Source organism: Canis aureus, chromosome X (genome assembly GCF_053574225.1).
Source record: "Canis aureus isolate CA01 chromosome X, VMU_Caureus_v.1.0, whole genome shotgun sequence".
Lineage (NCBI taxonomy): Eukaryota > Metazoa > Chordata > Mammalia > Carnivora > Canidae > Canis > Canis aureus.
The window spans coordinates 57514358-57535240 of NC_135649.1; the positions used below are offsets into that span (position 1 = coordinate 57514358).

The window sequence follows — 20883 nt, forward strand, 5'->3', positions numbered from 1 at the left end:
GCACTATATTGTATTACTGTTATGTATATTTGAAATTTTTCATAATAGAAAGTTTTAAAAATAAAAACAGACAAATCTGATTATGTCACTGTTCTGCTCAGAGCCTTCTGGTAAATTCTCTTTGTACTTAGAATAAATTTCAAGATTTTCTCTCTGGCCTTTGGAGCTATGAATAATAAGGCCCTTGACTATCTCTGTAATCCCATTTCATATTATATTTCTTTTTTTAATAATAAATTTATTTTTTATTGGTGTTCAATTTGCCAACATACAGAATAACACCCATGCTCATCCCGTCAAGTGTCCCCCTCAGTGCCCGTCACCCATTCACCCCCACACCCCGCCCTCCTCCCCTTCCACCACCACTAGTTCGTTTCCCAGAGTTAGGAGTCTTCATGTTCTGACTCCCTTTCTGATATTTCCTACCCATTTCTTCTCCCTTCCCTTCTATTCCCTTTCATTATTATTTGTATTCCCCAAATGAATGAGAACATATGATGTTTGTCCTTCTCCGATTGACTTATTTCACTCAGCATGATACCCTCCAGTTCTATCCACGTTGAAGCAAATGGTGGGTATTTATCATTTCTAATGGCTGAGTAATATTCCATTGTATACAAAAACCACATCTTCTTTATCCATTCATCTATCAATGGACACCGAGGCTCCTTCCACAGTTTGGCTATTGTGGACATTGCTGCTATAAACCAGGGTGCAGGTGTCCCGCCGTTTCATTGCATCTGTATCTTTGGGGTAAATCCCCAACAGTGCAATTGCTGGATCTTAGGGCAGGTCTATTTTTAACTCTTTGAGGAACCTCCACACAGTTTTCCAGAGTGGCTGCACAATTTCACATTCCCACCAACAGTTTAAGAGGGTTCCCTTTTCTCCGCATCCTCTCCAACATTTGTGGTTTCCTGCCTTGATAATTTTCCCCATCCTCACTGGTGTGAGGTGGTATCTCATTGTGGTTTTGATTTGTATTTCCCTGATGGCAAGTGATGCAGAGCATTTTCTTATGTGCATGTTGGCCATGTCTATGTCTTCTTCTGTGAGATTTCTGTTCATGTCTTTTGCCCATTTCAGGATTGGATTGTTTGTTTCTTTGCTGTTGAGTTTAATAAGTTGTTTATAGATCTTGGAAACTAGCCCTTTATCTGATACGTCATTTGCAAATATCTTCTCCCATTCTGTAGGTTGTCTTTTAGTTTTGTTGACTGTATCCTTTGCTGTGCAAAAGCTTCTTATCTGGATGAAGTCCCAATAGTTCATTTTTGCTTTTGTTTCTTTTGCCTTCCTGGATGTATCTTACAAAAAGTTACTGTGGCTGAGTTCAAAAAGGGTGTTGCCTGTGTTCTCCTCTAGGATTTTGATGGAATCTTGACTCATATTTAGATCTTTCATCCACTTTGAGTTTATCTTTGTGTATGGTGAAAGAGAGTGGTCTAGTTTCATTCTTCTGCATGTGGATGTCCAGTTTTCCCAGCACCATTTATTGAAGAGACTGTCTTTCTTCCAATGGATAGTCTTTCCTCCTTTCTCGAATATTAGTTGACCATAAAGTTGAGGGTCCACTTCTGGATTCTCTATTCTGTTCCATTGATCTATGTGTCTGTTTTTGTGCCAGTACCACACTGTCTTGAGGACCACAGCTTTGTAGTACAACCTGAAATCTGGCATTGTGATGCCCCCAGCTATGGTTTTCTTTTTTAAACTTCCCCTAGCTATTCGGGGTCTTTTCTGATTCCACACAAATCTTAAAATAATTTATTCTAACTCTCTGAAGAAAGTCCATGGTATTTGATAGGGATTACATTAAACGTGTAAATTGCCCTGGGTAACATTGACATTTTCACAATATTAATTCTGTCAATCCATGAGCATGGAATATTTTTCCATCTCTTTGTGTCTTCCTCAATTTCTTTCAGAAGAGTTCTCTAGTTTTTAGGGTATAGATCCTTTACCTCTTTGGTTAGGTTTATTCCCAGGTATCTTATATTTTTGGGTGCAATTGTAAATGGGATTGCTTTCTTAATTTCTTTCTTCAGTCTCATTGTTAGTGTATAGAAATGCCACTGACTTCTGGGCATTGATTTTGTATCCTGCCACACTACCAAATTGCTGTATGAGTTCTACAAATCTTGGGGTGGGGTCTTTTGGGTTTTCTATGTAGAGTATCATGTCATCTGCGAAGAGGGAGAGTTTGACTTCTTCTTTGCCAATTTGAATGCCTTTAATGTCTTTTTGTTGTCTGATTGCTGAGGCTAGGACTTCTAGTACTATGTTGAATAGCAGTGGTGAGAGTGGACATCCCTGTCTTATTCCTGATCTTAGGGAAAAGGCTCCCAGTGCTTCCCCATTGAGAATTATATTTGCTGTGGGTTTTTCATAGATGGCTTTTAAGATGTTGAGGAATGTTCCCTCTATCCCTACACTCTGAAGAGTTTTGATCAGGAATGGAAGCTGTATTTTGTCAAATGCTTTTTCTGCATCTAATGAGAGGATCATATGGTTCTTGGTTTTTCTCTTGCTGATATGATGAATCACATTGATTGTTTTATGAGTGTTGAACCAGCCTTGTGTCTCGGGAATAAATCCCACTTGGTCGTGGTGAATAATTTTCTTAATGTACTGTTGTATTCTATTGGCTAGTGTCTTGTTAAGAATTTTTGCTTCCATGTTCATCAGGGATATTGGTCTATAATTCTCCTTTTTGGTGGGGTCTTTGTCTGGTTTTGGAATTAGCAAGATGGTCCTTAACCTCCATGTGTTTGAAGTCCTTCCAAACTTCTTGTTGTGATTTAGTTCTAATTTCAAGGCATTATGGTCTGAGAATATGCAGGGGACAATCCCAATCTTTTGGTATCAGTTCAGACCCGATTTGTGACCCAGTATGTGGTCTATTTGGAGAAAGTTCCATGTGCATTTGAGAAGAATGTGTATTTAGTTGAGTTTGGATGTAAAGTTCTGTAGATATCTGTGAAATCCATCTGGTCCAGTGTATCATTTAAAGCTCTCGTTTCTTTGGAGATGTTGTGTTTAGAAGACCTATCGAGTGTAGAAAGCGCTAGATTGAAGTCACCAAGTATAAGTGTATTATTATCTAAGTAAGTCTTAACTTTGGTTATTAATTGATTGATATATTTAGCAGCTCCCACATTCGGGGCATGTATATTGATGATTGTTAAGCCCTCTTGTTGGATAGATCCTTTAAGTATGAGATAGTGTCCCTCTTCATTTCTCACTACAGTCTTCGGGGTAAATTTTAGTTTATCTGATATAAGGATGACTACCCCTGCTTGCTTTTGGGGACCATTTGAATGGTAAATGGTTCTTTTATTTTATTTTCAGGCTGTAGGTGTCCTTCTGTCTAAAATGAGTCTCTTGTCGACAGCAAATTGATGGGTCCTGCTTTTTTATCCAGTCTGACACCCTGCGCTTTTTAATGGGGTCATTAAGCCCGTTCATAGTTACTATTGACAGATATGAGTTAGTGTCATCATGATATCTATTCAGTCCCTGTTTTTATGGATTGTTCCATTGGACTTCTTCTTAAAGGGGAATTTTGAGAGTCCCCCTTAAAATTTCTTGCAGAGCTGGTTTGGAGGTCACATATTCTTTCAGTTCCTCCTGTCTTGGAAGCTCTTTATCTCTCCTTCCATTCTGATTGAGAGCCTTGCTGGATAAAGTATTCTTGATTGCATGTTCTTCTCATTTAGGACCCTGAATATATCCTGCCAGCCCTTTCTGGCCTGCCAGGTCTCTGTGGAGAGGTCTGCTGTTAACCTAATACTTCTCCCCATAAACATCAGGGATTTCTTGTCTCTTGCTGCTTTAAGGATCTTCTCTTTATCCTTGGAATTTGCAAGCTTCACTATTAAATGTCGAGGTGTTGAACGGTTTTTAATGATTTTAGGGTGCGATCTCTCTATTTCCTGGATCTGAATGCCTGTTTCCCTTCCCAGATTAGGAAAGTTTTCAGCTAGGATTTGTTCAAATACATATTCTGGCCCTCTGTCCCTTTTGGCGCCCTCGGGAACCCCAATGAAACGTAGGTTTTTCTTCCTCAGGCTGTCATTTATTTCCCTTAATCTATCCTCATGGTCTTTTTTTTTTGTCTCTTTTTTCCTCAGTTTCCCTCTTTGCCATCAACTTGTCTTCTGTGAGTTAGACAAGTGCTCTAACTCCCACTCGTTCTTGTACCTCCTTAACTCTCGTCCTTAGGACTTCTAGTTTGGATTGCATCTCATTCAATTGATTTTTAATTTCTGCCTGATTAGATCTAAATTCTGCAGTCATGAAGTCTCTTGAGTCCTTTATGCTTTTTTCTAGAGCCACCAGTAGCTGTATAATAGTGCTTCTGAATTGGCTTTCTGACATTGAATTGTAATCCAAATTGTGTAACTCTGTGGGAGAGAGGACTATTTCTGATTCTTTCTTTTGAGGTGAGGTTTTCCTTCCAGTCTTTTTGCTCAGTGCAGAGTAGCCAAAAACAAGTTGTATTGGGAAAAGGAGAAAAAGAGAGGAGAGAAAGAAAGAAAGAAAAGAGAAAAAGAAAAAGAAAAAAGGAAGAGAAAAAAAGAATGAAAAAGAAAGAAAGGAAGAAACGGTGGGGGAAGCAAACAGAAATCAAAAAGCAAAAAAAAAAAAAAAAAAACAAAACAAAACAAGAACAACACGGGGCAGTATCCTCTGATGCTGTATACTGTAAGTCCCTTGACTTTTCCTGGAACTTTCCAGTGCTGCTTGGTCAATAATTTGTTTTTCCCCAGTCCATCTAGCTGGTCTTCTCGGGGGTGGGCTGTTGTGCTGATTTTCAGGTGTTAGCACTTGGGGGAGCTGCTCTGCCCCCTGCCTGGTGCAGGGCTCAGTGAGTAATGTTTATCCTGTTTATCCAGTGAGGCCACTGTGAGGCTTAGTGGGGTTTTTTACCCTGTGAGGCCCCAGGAGGAACAACCACAGTGGTGGCCCGCTCTGGAGCCCTGGATTCAGCTCCAGCAGTAACTAGGAAGCTCTCAGTCTACAGGGGCCTGGATGCTCTGGGGGTGGGGCCGCTGATCTGCTTAGTTTGGGGCAGGAGCGTCCTTGCTGTCCTGTGCCCTCCTGGCCTCTGCCTGTCCCGGGTGGAGGCCGGATCCTGGGCTGTGTCCCCGGCGCCCAGTGCTCCCGGGCCTGCGCTGTTGGGTTCGCGCTCCCAGCAGTGGATCCGCCACCTGAGCCCCTCTGAGCTGCTCCCAGGTCTAGCCTTGCGGGAGCTACAGCCCTGTAGGGAGCTAGGTGCACTCTCCCTGGGGCGCAGGTGTCTGTTTGTGTCCCAGGGAGCCTGTGGGCATCCCCGCCCTCCTGGGGTCGTGCTCTAACTCCCTGCCCTGGCCTTTCTGCCCGGGAAGATTGGTGAAGCTCCTGCTTCTCCAGGACGGAGCTTTCCTGTCCTGGGGGCACTCGCTCCGGCCTTAGCCGGGGTCCTTGCCAGGCCTCACCCCCTTCTATGCCTTTTGTTTCTTTATTTCTTTTTTCCCCCATCTTCCTACCTTGATAGAAGCGTGAACTCTTCTCAGTGTAGCATTCCAGCTGTTCTCTCTTTAAATCTCAGGCTGAATTCGTAGATTTTCAGGATGATTTGAAGGTTATCTAGGTAATTTGGTGGGGACAGGTGACTTGGGGACCCTACTCTTCCGTCATCTTGCCTTGCATCTCTCATATTATATTTCTGTCTATTCACTGTGTTCCAGCCACACTGGCTCTGTCTCTCCTTCAAATACATTGATCTAGTTTGTACTCCCAAGTTTTCAAATTGCTGTTCCTTCTGCTAGACTCTTCTTCCAGATCTTTACGTGGTTGATCTCTCTGGTCACTCAGGTCTTGGCTGAAATATAAATTCCCCAAAGAAGTTCTCCCTGATTATCCTGTCTAGGATTCAGACCCTTGTATCACCCCTTACATTATCCTATTTTGTTTCAGAGCACACATCAACATCTACTATTATTTTATCTCTTGTTTATTGTCTCTCAGGTGCTAGATAAATTTTATATCAGCAAGGACAGCATTTGTCTAGTTTATTTTTGTATCCTTAGTAGCTCCCAGAACTGCATCTGGTGCATAGTAGGTCTAGTTTCATAAATGTTGTGGAATGAAGAAGTAAATCTCAGTGCTTGTCCTTATCAGCATCAACAGTTCTCTTAAAACTCACAATTCCCTTCAGGGGAGGTAGCTGAATTGACCAGCTAGCTGCCTAAGTTGTTAAAAGAAAATACAGGTGTTGAATACCTGTAGGCAGATTCTCAGCCTCAGTAATAGCGATGTGGCCTACAAACCCCACATGGATGATACAGTCTATAGTCATTGTCCCTTTTGCTATAGAAAGTGATAAGTAACAAAAGCTTCAATTTATGGAATGTTTATGATCTGCCAGGCAGAATAAACATGTCACACTCATTCTCATTTAATCCATTTGCCAACCTTGTATGATAGGTATGATAATGATAATTATCTCCATTTTATAATCTTGAGAACTGAGAACTGAAGCATGGTCATACAGGTAGTAAGTAGGAGAATTAGGATAGGCATCTAGGATGTCTCAGTCCTTAGACTGTCATATGATTTCACAACCATCCTTAAAATCCATCCTTAAAATCTGATTTCTGTACAATTTGTACATCATCATGACTGAGATTATACACTTTTAGTTACCATTTAGTTTTGGTGATTGCTGCTTGTCAAACAAGTTCCCTTGGGTTCTATCACTGTGACCAGTATTAAATAGGGCTTTCCATTTTGGTCATACTGGATCACTATGAGTGAGGCCATGTTGTAACGGACCACTCATTTGGGGGTTGGTGTTGTTTTTTTTTTTTAATGGTCTTTTCTGCATAGTCCAAAACTTCATAGGAAATGAATCCTAAGAACTTATATCAAGGGAGGAGGCCTGGCTTGGTACTGTTGTGAACATAACTATTTCCTGAGGTTACAGAAGTCATTAACTATTGTTTAGCTCATGCTCTTGAGAAACACTTAGTTCTGGGCCAAAAGGAAGTCTGTGCTGAGTTGGATGACAATTGCTTGAGTTGCAGAGGGATTCTTGAATAGGGAAGAGAAGATGAAGCTATCCGATTTCGCATTCCCAGGAGACAGACCAACTACAGCAACAATACTTCCCTTCCCCCTGCTTCCTGCTAGAAAAAAGATACCAGATACCAAAAAAAAAAAAACAAGGGATGAGAGTATAAACAAGCATATTGTTAAGAAATATAAATATGTAACTGGTAAATGTGCAGTTATATAAATATGCAGTATAAGTATGTAATCCTGTAATCCGTAAACATGCTGTGTGCTACATTGTGTATATATGTGTGTGTGTGTGTGTGTGTGTATATATATATATATATGAATAAATAAAGTTTTATTTATTTATTTGACAGGGCATAAGCAGGAGGAGTAACAGAGGGAGAGGGAGCTTGATCCCAGGACCCTGGGAAGGCACTTAGCTGAGCTACCCACGTGCCCTTACATAATATATATTAAAACTGTGCATTTAAATATATAAAAATAAACAGACATCCAAGAAGGCTTCCGTACACGTATTTTTGTGGCCAGCAGACACTGGATAAACACAGAAAACTCAGTGTTCTTTCAAATATAACACTGTGATAAATGTATATATATCTGGATATAGTTAACAGTTAGAACGGTTGAGCTTTATATAGATGCAATCACTGAAGCTTAATTGTCTCTCATGAAACTTAGATGTTCCTAATTACTGTTGAATGAACTTCTGCTTTACCAGAACAATTTAAGCGGAGGTATCACTAAAGTACAGTGATGATGATCAGTGGTTACTCAGAATTCTCTTGTAATGGATCTTTTTGGTTTTGTTTTTAATGACATTAGATAAAGTGTTTCAAAGGCATTTTTGTAGTGACTTTTTTGGTAGTTAATACCTACTATATTTAGTACATATGTAGGTTTTTTTTTTAAGCAAATCTCATAAAATGTATAGTTGCTTGCCTCTAGGCCTCATAGTACCCTAAAGTGTGTGTATAGAGCTACCTTGCTATGTAGGCATTATGTTGACCCCAGGATGGGTGGTATGAATTGCACCAAGGGCATCTCAGTAGAATTTTCTGTCTTTGCTAGCTTAATTGTCCATCATTAAAAGTGTGTTAACCCTTAGGTTGCTAGGCTGCCATTTAATTCACTGGAAGAAAACATTTGTCTTGTGGAGCTTTATTACCTCCAAATAATTCATGGTAAAATGTTTCCCTTTCTCTATTTGAAAATCTCTAGCTTGCCAATATACTCTATAAATTACTTCTTAAAATGTGAATTGCAAAGTATTCATAATTTGCTAGGTACTCTAAAGATGAGTAGTCCCATGGTTATTCTTACTCTGAGCTTATGTTCTTTCCAAAATGAAGTGCACATAATCCATTTAATATGTACAGATAGAAAAGAAACGTGTAGAGACAAAACGTGTAGAAAGTGAGAAATTGTTATTCTTTGTGATAATCTTTGCAATTTGTCAAGAATTAGAACAACTCTGAGAGTAACTTTGACTATCTGACTTCATGTTGCTTTCCTTCATAATGCCAAGAAAAGATGATACTAACAATGAGGCAGTTCATATGATAGCTAACGGAGAAGCCACTGGAACCATATTGCCTGAGTTTTCATTCAGCAATACCATTTACTAAATGACCTTGAGTAAGTCACTTGATGTCTCTTTACCTTAGTTTTCAAATCTATAAAACTCTGTCTATAGGATGCAGTGTGTTAATACATGTAAAGCTTCTGGTATGTAGTAAGTACTCAGTGTTAGCTGTGATGATTATTTGTAATGTTATTATTGGCTGTTTACCTCAAAGACCTGTGTGTATTCAACTGTTATTTCTCCATTTCTCAAGTAATTCCCTACTTCTTATATAAATGTCTGCTATTTGAGTTTAAAATGCAGCTTTCAAATACTGCTTGCTATTCTGTTTCTTACATATTTCCTCAGTGACTCATTGCCACCGAATAGCAGTCCCTCAACCAAAATTTGTTTTCATCAATCTTCTCATTTTGCCTGGCACTTTTTTCAACTAACTGAACATGAGTTCTCTCCTTGGTGAGTCACAGATAGAAACTACACCAGGACAATTGTCACACAAAGGAAACTATTTGCAGCAAATAAGGAGATCATGGGGAGTAACTTCCAAAGCCATGACTCTTCCAACAAGGGTGAATGGGTTCCTTTTATTTAGGGTTCAGCTGAATTTTTAGATAGGGAAGCCTTGTCATCCTTTGTAGAGGCAGGCATAGGTCAGACATGCTCCTTAAGGAAGCATGCTTATACACACAGTGTATGTTATGTAAATGAGGCTTCTACTCCTCATTGGGCAGAGATTTTAGTGTTATAATAAGGCAGAGGTAGTTGTCAGTCATTCTAGTTCTAGTCATCCATAGTCTGTCTTCACAAACACAAGTCAGGGTCAGGGGTTGCACTCAAACTGGTATGGATTGGCTGGGGATCTTGTCCAGGCAGTCGCTATGGCTTTAGGAATAGTTTTTGTTTCTGTTTGCCTGAGTTATGAGATAAGCTGGCAAGAAGAACTTAAGGAAAAATATGGGACAGAAGTTGGTGAGTATAAGCAGGTGGGCAGTAAAGGTCAGCTCTTAGGGTCCAGCTGGTCACAAAACCACTGATTTTTGTCACTTGGGCAGAAGCTATGTGAGGAAGACACAGATGTGAGAGAGAACAAATGCAACAATTGTGAGCAACAAATATTTTCCCTAACAGGCATGATTGGAATGGGGAAAAAAGCCAATGAGAAGCATAAAAAACGTATATACATAGGCAGATGCATACTTTTGCAGTTGCATAAATTTACAGTAGATATCAAGTAATTCTTTCCAAGATGACAAAATACATCCTGTCCTCATTTGAAACAAAGAGGAAATTTGTTGGATTCTGACAGTGTCTGATTATTGGACTTCTTCCCTTATAGAATTCATCATCATCCACACAAACCAATCCTTAACATTCTTTAGATTCTTGTGTGCCATCTATATATTATATGTCCACTATTAATTAAATCGTGTTGAAAACGAGGTAATTTGTTGATGGCTTACTAAAATAAACAGTTCTAGATGCCTCTATTGCATTTTATATTTAACTGTATTTTTCAGAGGCCTCATTTACCCTAAAACTTAATAGAAGTTTTCTTAATAGAAATAAATTTTCAAAGAGACGCTTAATAGTATTATATACTAAAGTAGAAATGTATTTCACAGATAGTGTAATATATAATGAAAGGAGGTCTTTGTAAAAAATGTAATTTTAGTTAAGTGGATTTCTCATACTTTTGGTAATACCATAATAGTCTATGGCATAATATTTTATGATTTTTTTAACTTTTTACAACTCCTGATTCTGAACTTGATCCCCTTTTTTGGAATGTAGAAAGATACCTAAAAATTGTTTTTCCCTGAGGTGAGGATTGATGTGTGTGTGTGTGTGTGTGTGTGTGTGTGTATAAAAACATGGACCAGTGTGACTGAAATGAAAAATTGTAGGTCACTTAGTTATAGCTGTTATAGGGAAGTTGGAAACACTGATGCTGTTACTCATGTAACAAAGATATCCCTAGGCAAATGAGAATGCTGACTGTGTGATTCACTTTTTTTTTTTTAACTTGACTGTCCATTTTGGGACCTTAACCTAATTTAGCTTATTTATCTTTAGTGGGCCATCCTGTACCAGAATGAATTATTATCTAACCTTACCTATCCTAACTAGCTTGGTCATGTTCAGTAAAATGAATTAAACTTAGAATGATAACAGTAGTATAATGCCATACTTCGTGAATGACACTAATCTCTACCAGTCATTTATATTTTTCATTATAACCTGGTTATGAAATATTCAAGTACACAGACTAATATAAAGGTCATCCATGTAACCATTCATAGTTTTGTCAAATCTTAACATTTTGCCATTTTTGCGTGCCCTCACATGCTCTCTTTCTTTCTCTCTCTCTCTCTCTCTCTCTCTGTGTATGTGTGTGTGTGTGTGTGTGTGTGTGTGTGTGTATGGTTTTATTTAAGAGATTAAGAGAGAGAGAGCACGCATATGAGCTGGGGAGAGGGGCAAAGGGAGAAGCCGACTCCCCGCGGAGCAGGGACCCCGACCCTGAGCTTGATCCCCAAGCTAGATCCCAGGACCCTAGGATCATGACCTGGGCCGAAGGTAGACGCTTAACTGACTGAGCCACCCAGGTGCCCCTTGATACATTTTTTTAAGAAACTGAACAATTGAAACTTCCAGTGTAATGTTTACTCCCTCTCTTCCCAAAGATAGCTGCTATCCTGATTTCGGTGTTTATAATTCCCTTAAATGTTTCTGCACTTTTACTGCATATATACATATCCATAAATTATATATAGTAGTATTTTGCATATGAAGTTCTGAAACTTTTTATAAATGATATCACTCTGAGTATATTCTTCCCAATTTGCTATTATCACTCAATTTTTGTCTTTTTGCCATTTATCCGTGTAGTTCATTCATTTAAATTGTTTATAGTATCCCATTATACAATGTGAGAGGTTAAGCCAACTGTGCAGTTAAAGGGTGCAGACCCCACAAGACTGCCTGTACTTCAGGTACCCCACCCCATTTATTGTGTTGTTAATCCTCACTCAGGGTAAGATATTTTTCTTCATCTGTTATATAATTTTAGATTATAAACATATCATAAGGGAACTCTATCTGTGGCACTTTCATGTGGCTCCAGAAAGTTACAGCAATTGCTTCCACCAAGTCTTCAGAGGTGCTACTGACCAGAGCCACTTTTCTTTCATGGTATTTTATTGGTGAAGGGTTCTCTTGGATCATGTAGTATAATTTCAAACCCATAGCCTGTGTGAGGACAGACCACTGGTTATAAATACAGAGGTATAATCTTCTTTCACCTGGGTCTTTAGATTAAACATTTTTTGTTTTCTCCCTCTTGTGGGTTCCCCCCACCATCACCTTTTCACTGAAGTGTAGTTAAGGATCCAGACATTGAGATGAGAATATCTCATCTTCTACTCTCTGCCTTATTTGGATTCTAAGTCCTCTCTTGTCCCCATGTGAGCATTAAAACCCAAGCCCTTAAGTTCATGAGATAGGCAAACTCCTTAGAACTTCTGCAGCATTAGCTCATGTGCTTACTGCTCCAGTTTTCAGTTCCCAGTATAGTTTTTGCTTACTTTTATGGTAAGCAAAATCCCCAGGAGTCTCCCAGAGTCTTCCCTGCTTGCTTCCTCCTCAACACTTCTCTATGGTCACTTCTGTTTTTTTTAAGATTTATTTATTTATTTTACAAAGAGAGAGCAAGCTTGAGAGTGAGCTCACATGAGTGGGGGAAGGGCTGAATGAGAGGAGAGAGAGTCTCAAACAGACTCCCTGCTGGGCACAGAGCCTGACTTAGGGTTCAATCCCAGGAGCATGAAATCATGACCTGAGCTGAAATCCAGAGTCAGGTGTTCAACAGACTAAGCCACCTAGGTGCCCCTCTGTGATCACTTCTGTTGGTAGTCTCAGACATTACCTCTTGAGGATATTTGTAGCCTGTGTATCTTAGATGGTAAGTGGTTTGGGGGAATAGCTGAGCTTCACTTGGAGATACTTTTGGCTCGATCATAATTCTAGGCTTGCACATTGTATTATTAGTACGGTACCTCTTGCATCAAAACTAATCTTCTGAGGGATTCTTAATATGACAGAAAATAAGTTATCAAAATTATTTTTCTGTAAGATCAGTTATTAAATGTAAGATATTTCAAAGAAAACACTGCTACCTTAATTTTCAACTCAATCCTAATTCACACTTTCATATTCTCTTCTTAGGATGTGTGCAGTGTTTGGTGGAATCTATTGTCTTCGCCATTCAGTACAGTGCCTTGTTGTGGACAAGGAATCCAGAAAGTAAGGATGATATAAGTTATGTTCCTATAATTACACCCCAAGCACAGGTGAAAAATGCTAAAGTCAATTTTAAAAAAATGATTCTTCAAAGATCCTCCTTGGTATTAATATCATATCAACCTTGATTAAAAGTAATTTGTATTTAGATCCTCCAGAACAAAGAAAGTAAGTTCAGAATGGAGAAACTAAATTAATTTCCCTGCAATATAACTATAGCTCCTGGTCATCCAAGCTTGGAAGACAAATCATTTCAGTTGCCAGGGGTGGGTGTTGAGTGATATTAGTTTTCCTTGTGCCCTTATCTCCTCTAATTGATTTTTATCAGATGATAACAAAGCCCTCTGTTATTGCATTTTTAAAAATGGAGCTCATCTAAAGACTCATCAGATTAATCTCTGCTGATAATGCATGTCACTCCTAAGAGAAAATAATTTAATGATTTTTTAGGTAGATTGTTGTCATAAACTATGCTGCCTTGTTATCTGAGGATAAATTCTTATACAATCATATTAGGCCTACAGACCAGTTTTGGATTGAAATAAGAATGTACCTGCTTTTAAAAAATGTCAAGCAAAAAAAAATAAAAAAATTAAAAAAATGTCAAGCACTATCTATTTATGTCTGTGTTTTTATATTTCAATTATATTTTTCCAGGATTTATTATTTGGTTACTAAGATATGCCCTTGTCTGAATTACACTAAGTAGTACTCTTTGATTTCTGTGTTTAAATTAAAACTATCTTAAGTTTTAGGAGCTGTTTAAATTGCTATGTATTTCTCTTTCTAGTTATGTGTTGGTAAGCATCTACTAACCTATATCTCTGGTATGACTATTTTTAGGAGTATATAAACAAGTAGTATTGTTCAAGCCATAAAATAATGTTGTGAACTGGAAGTTTAAAAATATAAGCTGTTTCATTGTACAGTAATTTTGTATAGTCTGAGTGTCATAATTTCCTATAGACTAATTATAATACAAACAACTAGTATTTTGAGAGATGGTGGAAAAAAAATTCAAGTCTGGAACATTCAATATTTAGGCAGTGAATTTACCTTAGAAAGTAATTCTCTAGTATAAGATAATATAGAGATAGTTTAAAGGCTTGTAAAGTATGTTTAGCACATTAATTCAAAGGTACCACATAAATGAAAAATGATAATATATAGATTTTTCACTATCCTTGAAGGCCCAGGATATTCATATACTAGGTGTGGAGATTCATGAAGGAATTGTTTTTAAGCCACCTTGAGTCATTTTTCCTTCTACATTGATTTTGAAGCATGAGTGTGTTCCCATAATGGAAAGCCAGATAGTGAATTGTTTTTTTGGTTATTATTTACTTAGATCCTTTTACCTTTTTGGGGCCCAATTCCAGTTTTACTTTTTACTCTTAGTGACATGAAGAATTTAGATGGCTCACGTTTCTTTTTTTAACAAATGAATACATTAGTTATAGTAATAGCATGTGTTCAACTAAAGGTTACATTTACCTTAACTTTGATGTAGTCTTTATTATAAACTCTGGAGAGAGATCTGCTACAGATTTCAGTTCCAACAGATAGCATAGGGCTAAGGTTCTAAAGATGAAATGTTGGTAGTTTTCAAATTTTAATGTGCCTAAGAATCACTGGGGAAACTAGTTCTCTTTTTGTTTTGTTTTGTTTTTAAAGAGATTTCTCTGCCTCACCTCCAGAGAGTAAAATTGTATAATTTGTTTAGAATGGAGCTAGGGAATTTGCAGTTTTGAGGAACACGCCAAATGAATCTAATGTAGGTGGCCCATAGATAACACTAAGAAACACTGATCTGTGAAGTTCAGGATTTAGCCAGTGTTCTAAGATAGGGTGGAGCTTTAGATCTTAATTCATCCTAGGCCCTTATCAAGACGATTGTTCTGGATCTACTGGAGTCAAATATGATTCTTAGTTATTTTTGTTTGGTTTTTGTTATTTTCATTAAGGTATAAATGTTTTTGTTTTGTTTTGTTTTGTTTTCCCCAAATTTTTATTTAAATTCTGTCTAGTTAACAAAGTGAAATATTAGTTTCAGGTATAGAATTTAGTGATTTCATCACATACAGTACCTGGTATTCATCACAAGTGCCCTCCTTAATAGCCATCACCGGTTTAACCCATCCCACTTCCCTTCTAGTAACTATCCGTTTGTTCTCTGTAGTTGGCCTGATTCTGGGTTTGCCTCTCTTTTATTCCTGCCTATGTTCATTTGCTTTGTTTCTTTAATTCCACATGTGAATGAAATCATATGGTGTTTATCTTTATCTGACTGACTTATTTCACTTATCATAATAGTCTCTAGCTTTGTCCATGTCATCATAAACAACAAGATTTCATTCTTTTTGATGGATGAGTACGCGTATATACACATCTTTATCCATTCATTGATCCATGGACATTTGGGCTTTTTCCATTAATTCACTATTATTGATGATGCTGCTTTAAACATTGGGGTGCATGTATCCCTTTGAATCAGTATATTTCTTTGCTTTGGGCAAAAAAAAAATAGTAGTGTAATTGCTGGGTTGTAGGGTAGTTCTATTTTTAACTTTGTGAGGAACCTCCATACTGTTTTGCAGGGTGGCTGCACCAGTTTGCATTCCCACCAACAGTGTAAGAGGTTTGCCCTTTTTCTTCATCCTCACCAACAGCTCTTGTTTCCTATGTTGTTAATTTTACTCATTCTGACAGGTATAGGGTGATATCTCATTGTAGTTTTGGTTTGCATTTTGCTGATGATGAGTGATGTTGAGCATCTTTTTATGTGTGTCTTGACCATCTGTGTGTCTTCTTTGGAAAAATGTCTACTCATGTCTTCTCATTTTTTAACAGGATTATTTGTTTCTTGGGGGTTGAGTTTGATAAGTTCTTTAAATATTTTGGATACTAATCCTTCATCAGATATGTTATTTGCAAATACTTTCTCCCACTCTGAAATTTGCCTTTTGGTTTTGTTGATCATCTTCTTTGCTGTGCAGAAGCTTTTTTATTTTGAGGAAGTCTCAGTAGTTTATTTTTGCTTTTGTTTCCCTTGCCTCAGGAGACCTATCTAGTAAGAAGTTGCTACAGCCAACGTCAAGTAAGTTACTTCCTCCGTTCTCCTCTAGGATTTTAATGGTTTCCCATCTCACAGTTAGGTCTTTAATCCGTTTTGAATTTATTTTTCTGTATGTTGTAAGACAGCAGTCCAGTTTGAGACTTCTGCATACTGCTATCCAGTTTCCCCAGTACAATTTGTTAAAGATACTGTCTTTCTTCCATTGGATATTCTATCCTGCTTTGCCAAATATTAGTTAACCATATAGTTGTGGGTTTATTTCTGGATTTTTTATTATGTTTTACTGATTTATGTGTCTATGCCATTTCCATGCTGTCTTGATGACTGCAGCTTTGTAATATAACTTGAAGACCATTTCTGATGCTCCAGCTTTTTTTTAAAAAAAAGATTTTATTTACTTCTTCATGAGATACACAGAGAAAGAGAGGCAGAGACATAGGCAGAAGGAGAGGCAGGCTTCCCACCGGGAGCCTCATGTGGAACTCCATCCCAGGACCTGAGGCAAAGGCAAATGTTCAGCCACTGAGCCACCCAGGTGCCGCTCCAGCTTTACTTTTCTTTTTCAAGATTGCTTTGGCTATTTGGAGTCTTTTGTGTTTCCTACAAATCTGAGGATTCTTTGTTGTAATTCTATGTAAATTGCTGTTGGTATTTTGATTGTTTTGGTTATATTTTAACAATATTTGTTCTTCCACTCCATGAATATGGAAGGTTTTTCCATTTTTTTGGTGTCATCTTCAGTTGCTTTCATAAATGTTGCATAGATGTTTTACCTCTTTGGTTATGTTTATTCCTAGATATCTTATGGGTTTTGGTAATATTATAAATAGGATAGATTCTTTAATTTCTCTTTCTGGTGCTTCATTATTGGTGTATAGAAATGCAACAGATTTCTGTATGTTGTTTTTCTATCCTGTGACTTTACTGAAATCATGTATCAGTTCTAGCAATTTTTTAGTGGAGTCTTTAGGGTTTTCTATATACAGTATCATGTCATCTGCAGTTAGTCCAAGTTTGGCTTCCTCCTTGCTGATTTGGATGCCTCTTATTCCTTTTTGCTGTCTGCTGAGACTAGGATTTCCAATAGTATGTTGAGTAACGTAACAGTAGTGAGAGTGGACATCCCCATCTTTTTTTTTTTAAGATTTTATTTATTTATTCATGAGAGATGCAGAGAGAGAGAGAGAGAGAGAGAGAGAGAGGCAGAGACACAGGCAGAGGGAGAAGCAGGCTCTATGCAGGGAGCCTGATGCGGGACTCCATCCCAGGTCACCAGGATCACACCCTGGACCGAAGGCAGGCGCTAAACCGCTGAGCCACCCAGGGATTCCCCTGGACATCCCCATATTATCCCTGACCATAGAGGAAAAGCTCTATTTCTCCCCCTTTGAAGAAGATATTAGCTGTGGGTTTTTCATATATGGCCTTTATTATGTTGAAGTTTGTTCCCTCTGTCCTTAGTTTTGCTGAGGGTTTTTATCATGTTGTACTTTGTCAAATGCTTTTTCTGTATCTATCAAAAGGATTCTTACCCTTTATTTTATTAATATGGTATATCATGTTGATTGATTAGCAAATATTGAATGACCCTTGCAGCACAGGAATAAATCCCACTTGATCTTAGTGAATGATTCTTTTAACATACTGTTGGATTCAATTTGCTAGTATTTTGTTGAGAATTTTTTTTTAATCTATGTTCATCAGGGATATCAGCCTATAGTTTTCTTTATTAGTGGAGTCTTAGTTTGGTTTTGGAATCAGGGTAATGCTGGCCTCATAAACTGAATTTGGAAGTTCTCCTTCAATTTCTGTTTTATATAATGGTTTGAGAAGAGTAGATAGTAACTCCTTTTTAAGTGTTTGTTAGAATTCCTCTGGGAAGCCCCCTGGCCCTGGACTTTTGTTTTTTGGAGATTTTTGATTACTGACTCAATTTCTGTGCCGGTTATTGGACATGATCTTTTTTTTTTTTTCAGTTTTGGTAGTTTATATGTTTCTAGGAATTTGTTTCTTCCAGGCTGTCCAATTTGTGGGCATATAGTTTTTCATACTATTCTCTTATAATTTGTATTTCTTTGGTGTCAGTTGCTGTTTTTCCTCTCTCATTTGTTATTTTATTTATTAGAGAGCTTTCTCTTTTGTCTGTGATAAGTCTGGGTGGGAGTTACCAATTTTTAAAAATTTTTTCAAAGAACTAGCTCCTGGTTGCGTTTTTCTGTTGTTTTTTCTATATCATTTATTTCTGCTCTAGTCTTTAGTATTTCTCATCTTCTGATGGCTTTAGGCGTCATTTGTTCTTTTTCTAGGTCCATTAGGCGTGAGGTTAGGTTATTTGAAATTTTTCTTGCTTCTTGAGGTAGGTCTGTATTGGTATATCCTTCTTGTGACTGCTTTTGCTGCATCCCAAAGGTGTTAGATCCCTGTGTTTTCATTTGTTTCCATGTATTTTTTTATTTCTTCTTTGATTTCCTGTTTGACCCATTCATTCTTTAGTAGCATGTCCTTTAAACTCCATGTTTCTGTGGTCATTACATATTTTGTCCTTATGGTTTTCTTCAAGTTTCATAGCGTTATGATCTGAAAACATGCATGGTATGATTTCAATTTTTTTTTATTTGTTGAGTCTTAATTTGACCCAGTGATCTGTTGTGGAGAATGTCTCATATGTACTCAAAATGAATGTGTATTCTACTGCTTTAGGATAAAATGTTCTGAATATATTTGTTAAGTCCATCTGGTCCAGTGTGTCTTTCAAAGCCACTGTTCCCTTGTTGATTTTCTGCTTAGATCCACCCATTCCTGTAAGTGGAGTATTAAAGTCCCTACTATTGTTGTATTATTATCAGTAAGTTCCTTTATGTTTGTTATTAGTTGTTTTATATATTTGGGTGCTCTCTAGTTGGAGGTATAAATATTTATAGTTGTTTAATCTTTTAAAGTCTTTGTATTAAAATCTCATTTGTCTGATATCAGTACTGCTACTCTAGCTTTCTTTTGACTTCCATTATGCATGAGAAATGTTTCTCCATCCCTTCACTGTCAATCTGCAGACGTCTTTATGTCTAAAATGAGTCTCTTATGGCAGCATATAGATGCATCTTAGTTGTTAATCCATTCTGACACGCTGTATCTTTAGATTGGTGCATTTAGTCCATTTACATTCAGAGTAACTATTGGTAGGTATGAATTTAGTGCCATTTTATTATTTGTTTTGTCATTCTTTCTGGAGACTTTCTCTGTTCTTTTTTAGTCTTTGTCATTTCTGGTCTTTCCTCCCCATTCAAAGAGCTCCCTTTAATATTCTTGCAGGGCTGGGTTAGTGGTCACGAATTCCTTTAGTTTTTGTTTGAGTGGGAAACTCTCTCTCTTTCCATTCTGAATGATAGCCTTGCTGGATAGAGCATTCTTGGCTGCAGATTTTTCCTATTCCACACTTTTAATTTATCATGTCCCTCCCTTCTGGCTTGTCACGTTTCTGTGGAGAGATCTACAGCTAGCCTTATGGGTCTTCTTCCTTTGTATGTTAGAGACCTTTTGTCCTGCTGCTTTTAGGATTTTTTTCTTTATCACCATATTTTGCAAATTTATAATATATTTTGGTGTTGGCTTACTTTTATTGGTTTTGATAGGAGTTCTCTCTGTCTCCTGGATCTGGATATCGCTTTCCTTCCCTGGATTAGGGAAGTTTTCATCTATTATTTCCTCAAATAAACCTTATGTTCACTTTGCTCACTCTTCTTCTGGGACTCCAATGCTATAAGTGTATTTATGTTTGATGAATCCACTGAGTTCCCTAAGTCTGGTCTCATGATCCATAATTCTTTTTTCTCTCTTTGGTTTAGTTTCATGATTTTCCATTGTTCTGTCTTCCATATCACTTATTTGTTTCTGTGCTGCTTCATCCTTCTGGTCATTATATCCTGTCTGATTAAAATCTTAGTTATTGCATTTTTATTCCAGGTAATTAGCTTTTATCTGTGTGGTAAGGGCCTCCATGAAGTCTCTATATTTTTTAAAAAATATTTTATTTATTTATTCATGAGAGAGAAGGAGAGAGAGAGAGAGAGAGAGAGAGAGAGATACAGACATAGGCAGAGGGAGAAGCAGGCTCCATCTCCATTCCATGCAGGGAGCCTGACGTGGGACTCGATTGCTGATCTCCAGGACCACACCCGGGCTGAAGGCGGCACTAAATCGCTGAGCCACCTCAGCTGCCCCCCATGCAGGCATATTTATGTATTTCAAATAAGTCTCTGGCCATGATCTTTTCTTGTTGTTTCATTTGGGATGAATTTCTCTATCTTGGCATTTTATCTAAGTCTCTGTCTTCTTGTTTGTGTTTGAAAAGCCTATTATGTGTCCTATTCCTAAGAGTAAAGGCTTTATGAAGAAGAGGTCATATAGTGTCCTGGACCTGGTGCTTGAGGGAGTATTTCTGGCATGTGCTGGGTTTCACTTAGCTGCTGTGCTTTGGCTGCCCTGTCCTTCAGGCCAGTCATCTGCAGAGGCTCTCCTTGCCTGCAGTGGGGATTGTTTGGTCCTTAGGCTGAATATGGCGAGTTTTAACTAGGTGTGCTCTGTTCTGCTTGTTAAATTAGACCTGATGCTACATCTGCTAGAACTGAAGCCTTGCAGAACTCTGTTTGGGAAATGTGGTATTTGTAAGATTTTCTGCTGGTCTTATGGGGAAGAGGCCTTCTTTGCTGGGACTTAGGCACACTTACCTGAGAAAATGGTACTAGCAGAGTGCAGGAGGTTGGGACTTGGTATAAACAGGTTAGTCAGCCAGTATTGGCACTGTGCTGTTTACTAAAACTTGCTTATACTGAGAGGCTGGGAAGGGAAATGGTGCCACTAGCTC

At 38.0% G+C, this 20883-nt stretch overlaps 1 protein-coding gene across 4 annotated transcripts in view; it reads left to right on the top strand.

The window, feature by feature from the left end:
* Positions 1-20883, top strand: part of CHM (CHM Rab escort protein) — a 244705-nt gene that overhangs the window by 153682 nt on the left and 70140 nt on the right. For 3 of the 4 annotated variants that reach the window (XM_077888545.1, XM_077888546.1, XM_077888548.1), the window contains exon 9: positions 12872-12949. The exons of the other annotated variant lie outside the window; for it this stretch is intronic. In XM_077888545.1, coding sequence (XP_077744671.1) covers positions 12872-12949 — 78 coding nt within the window. The remainder of the gene's footprint in view (positions 1-12871; positions 12950-20883) is intronic. 4 annotated transcript variants of the gene reach the window in all.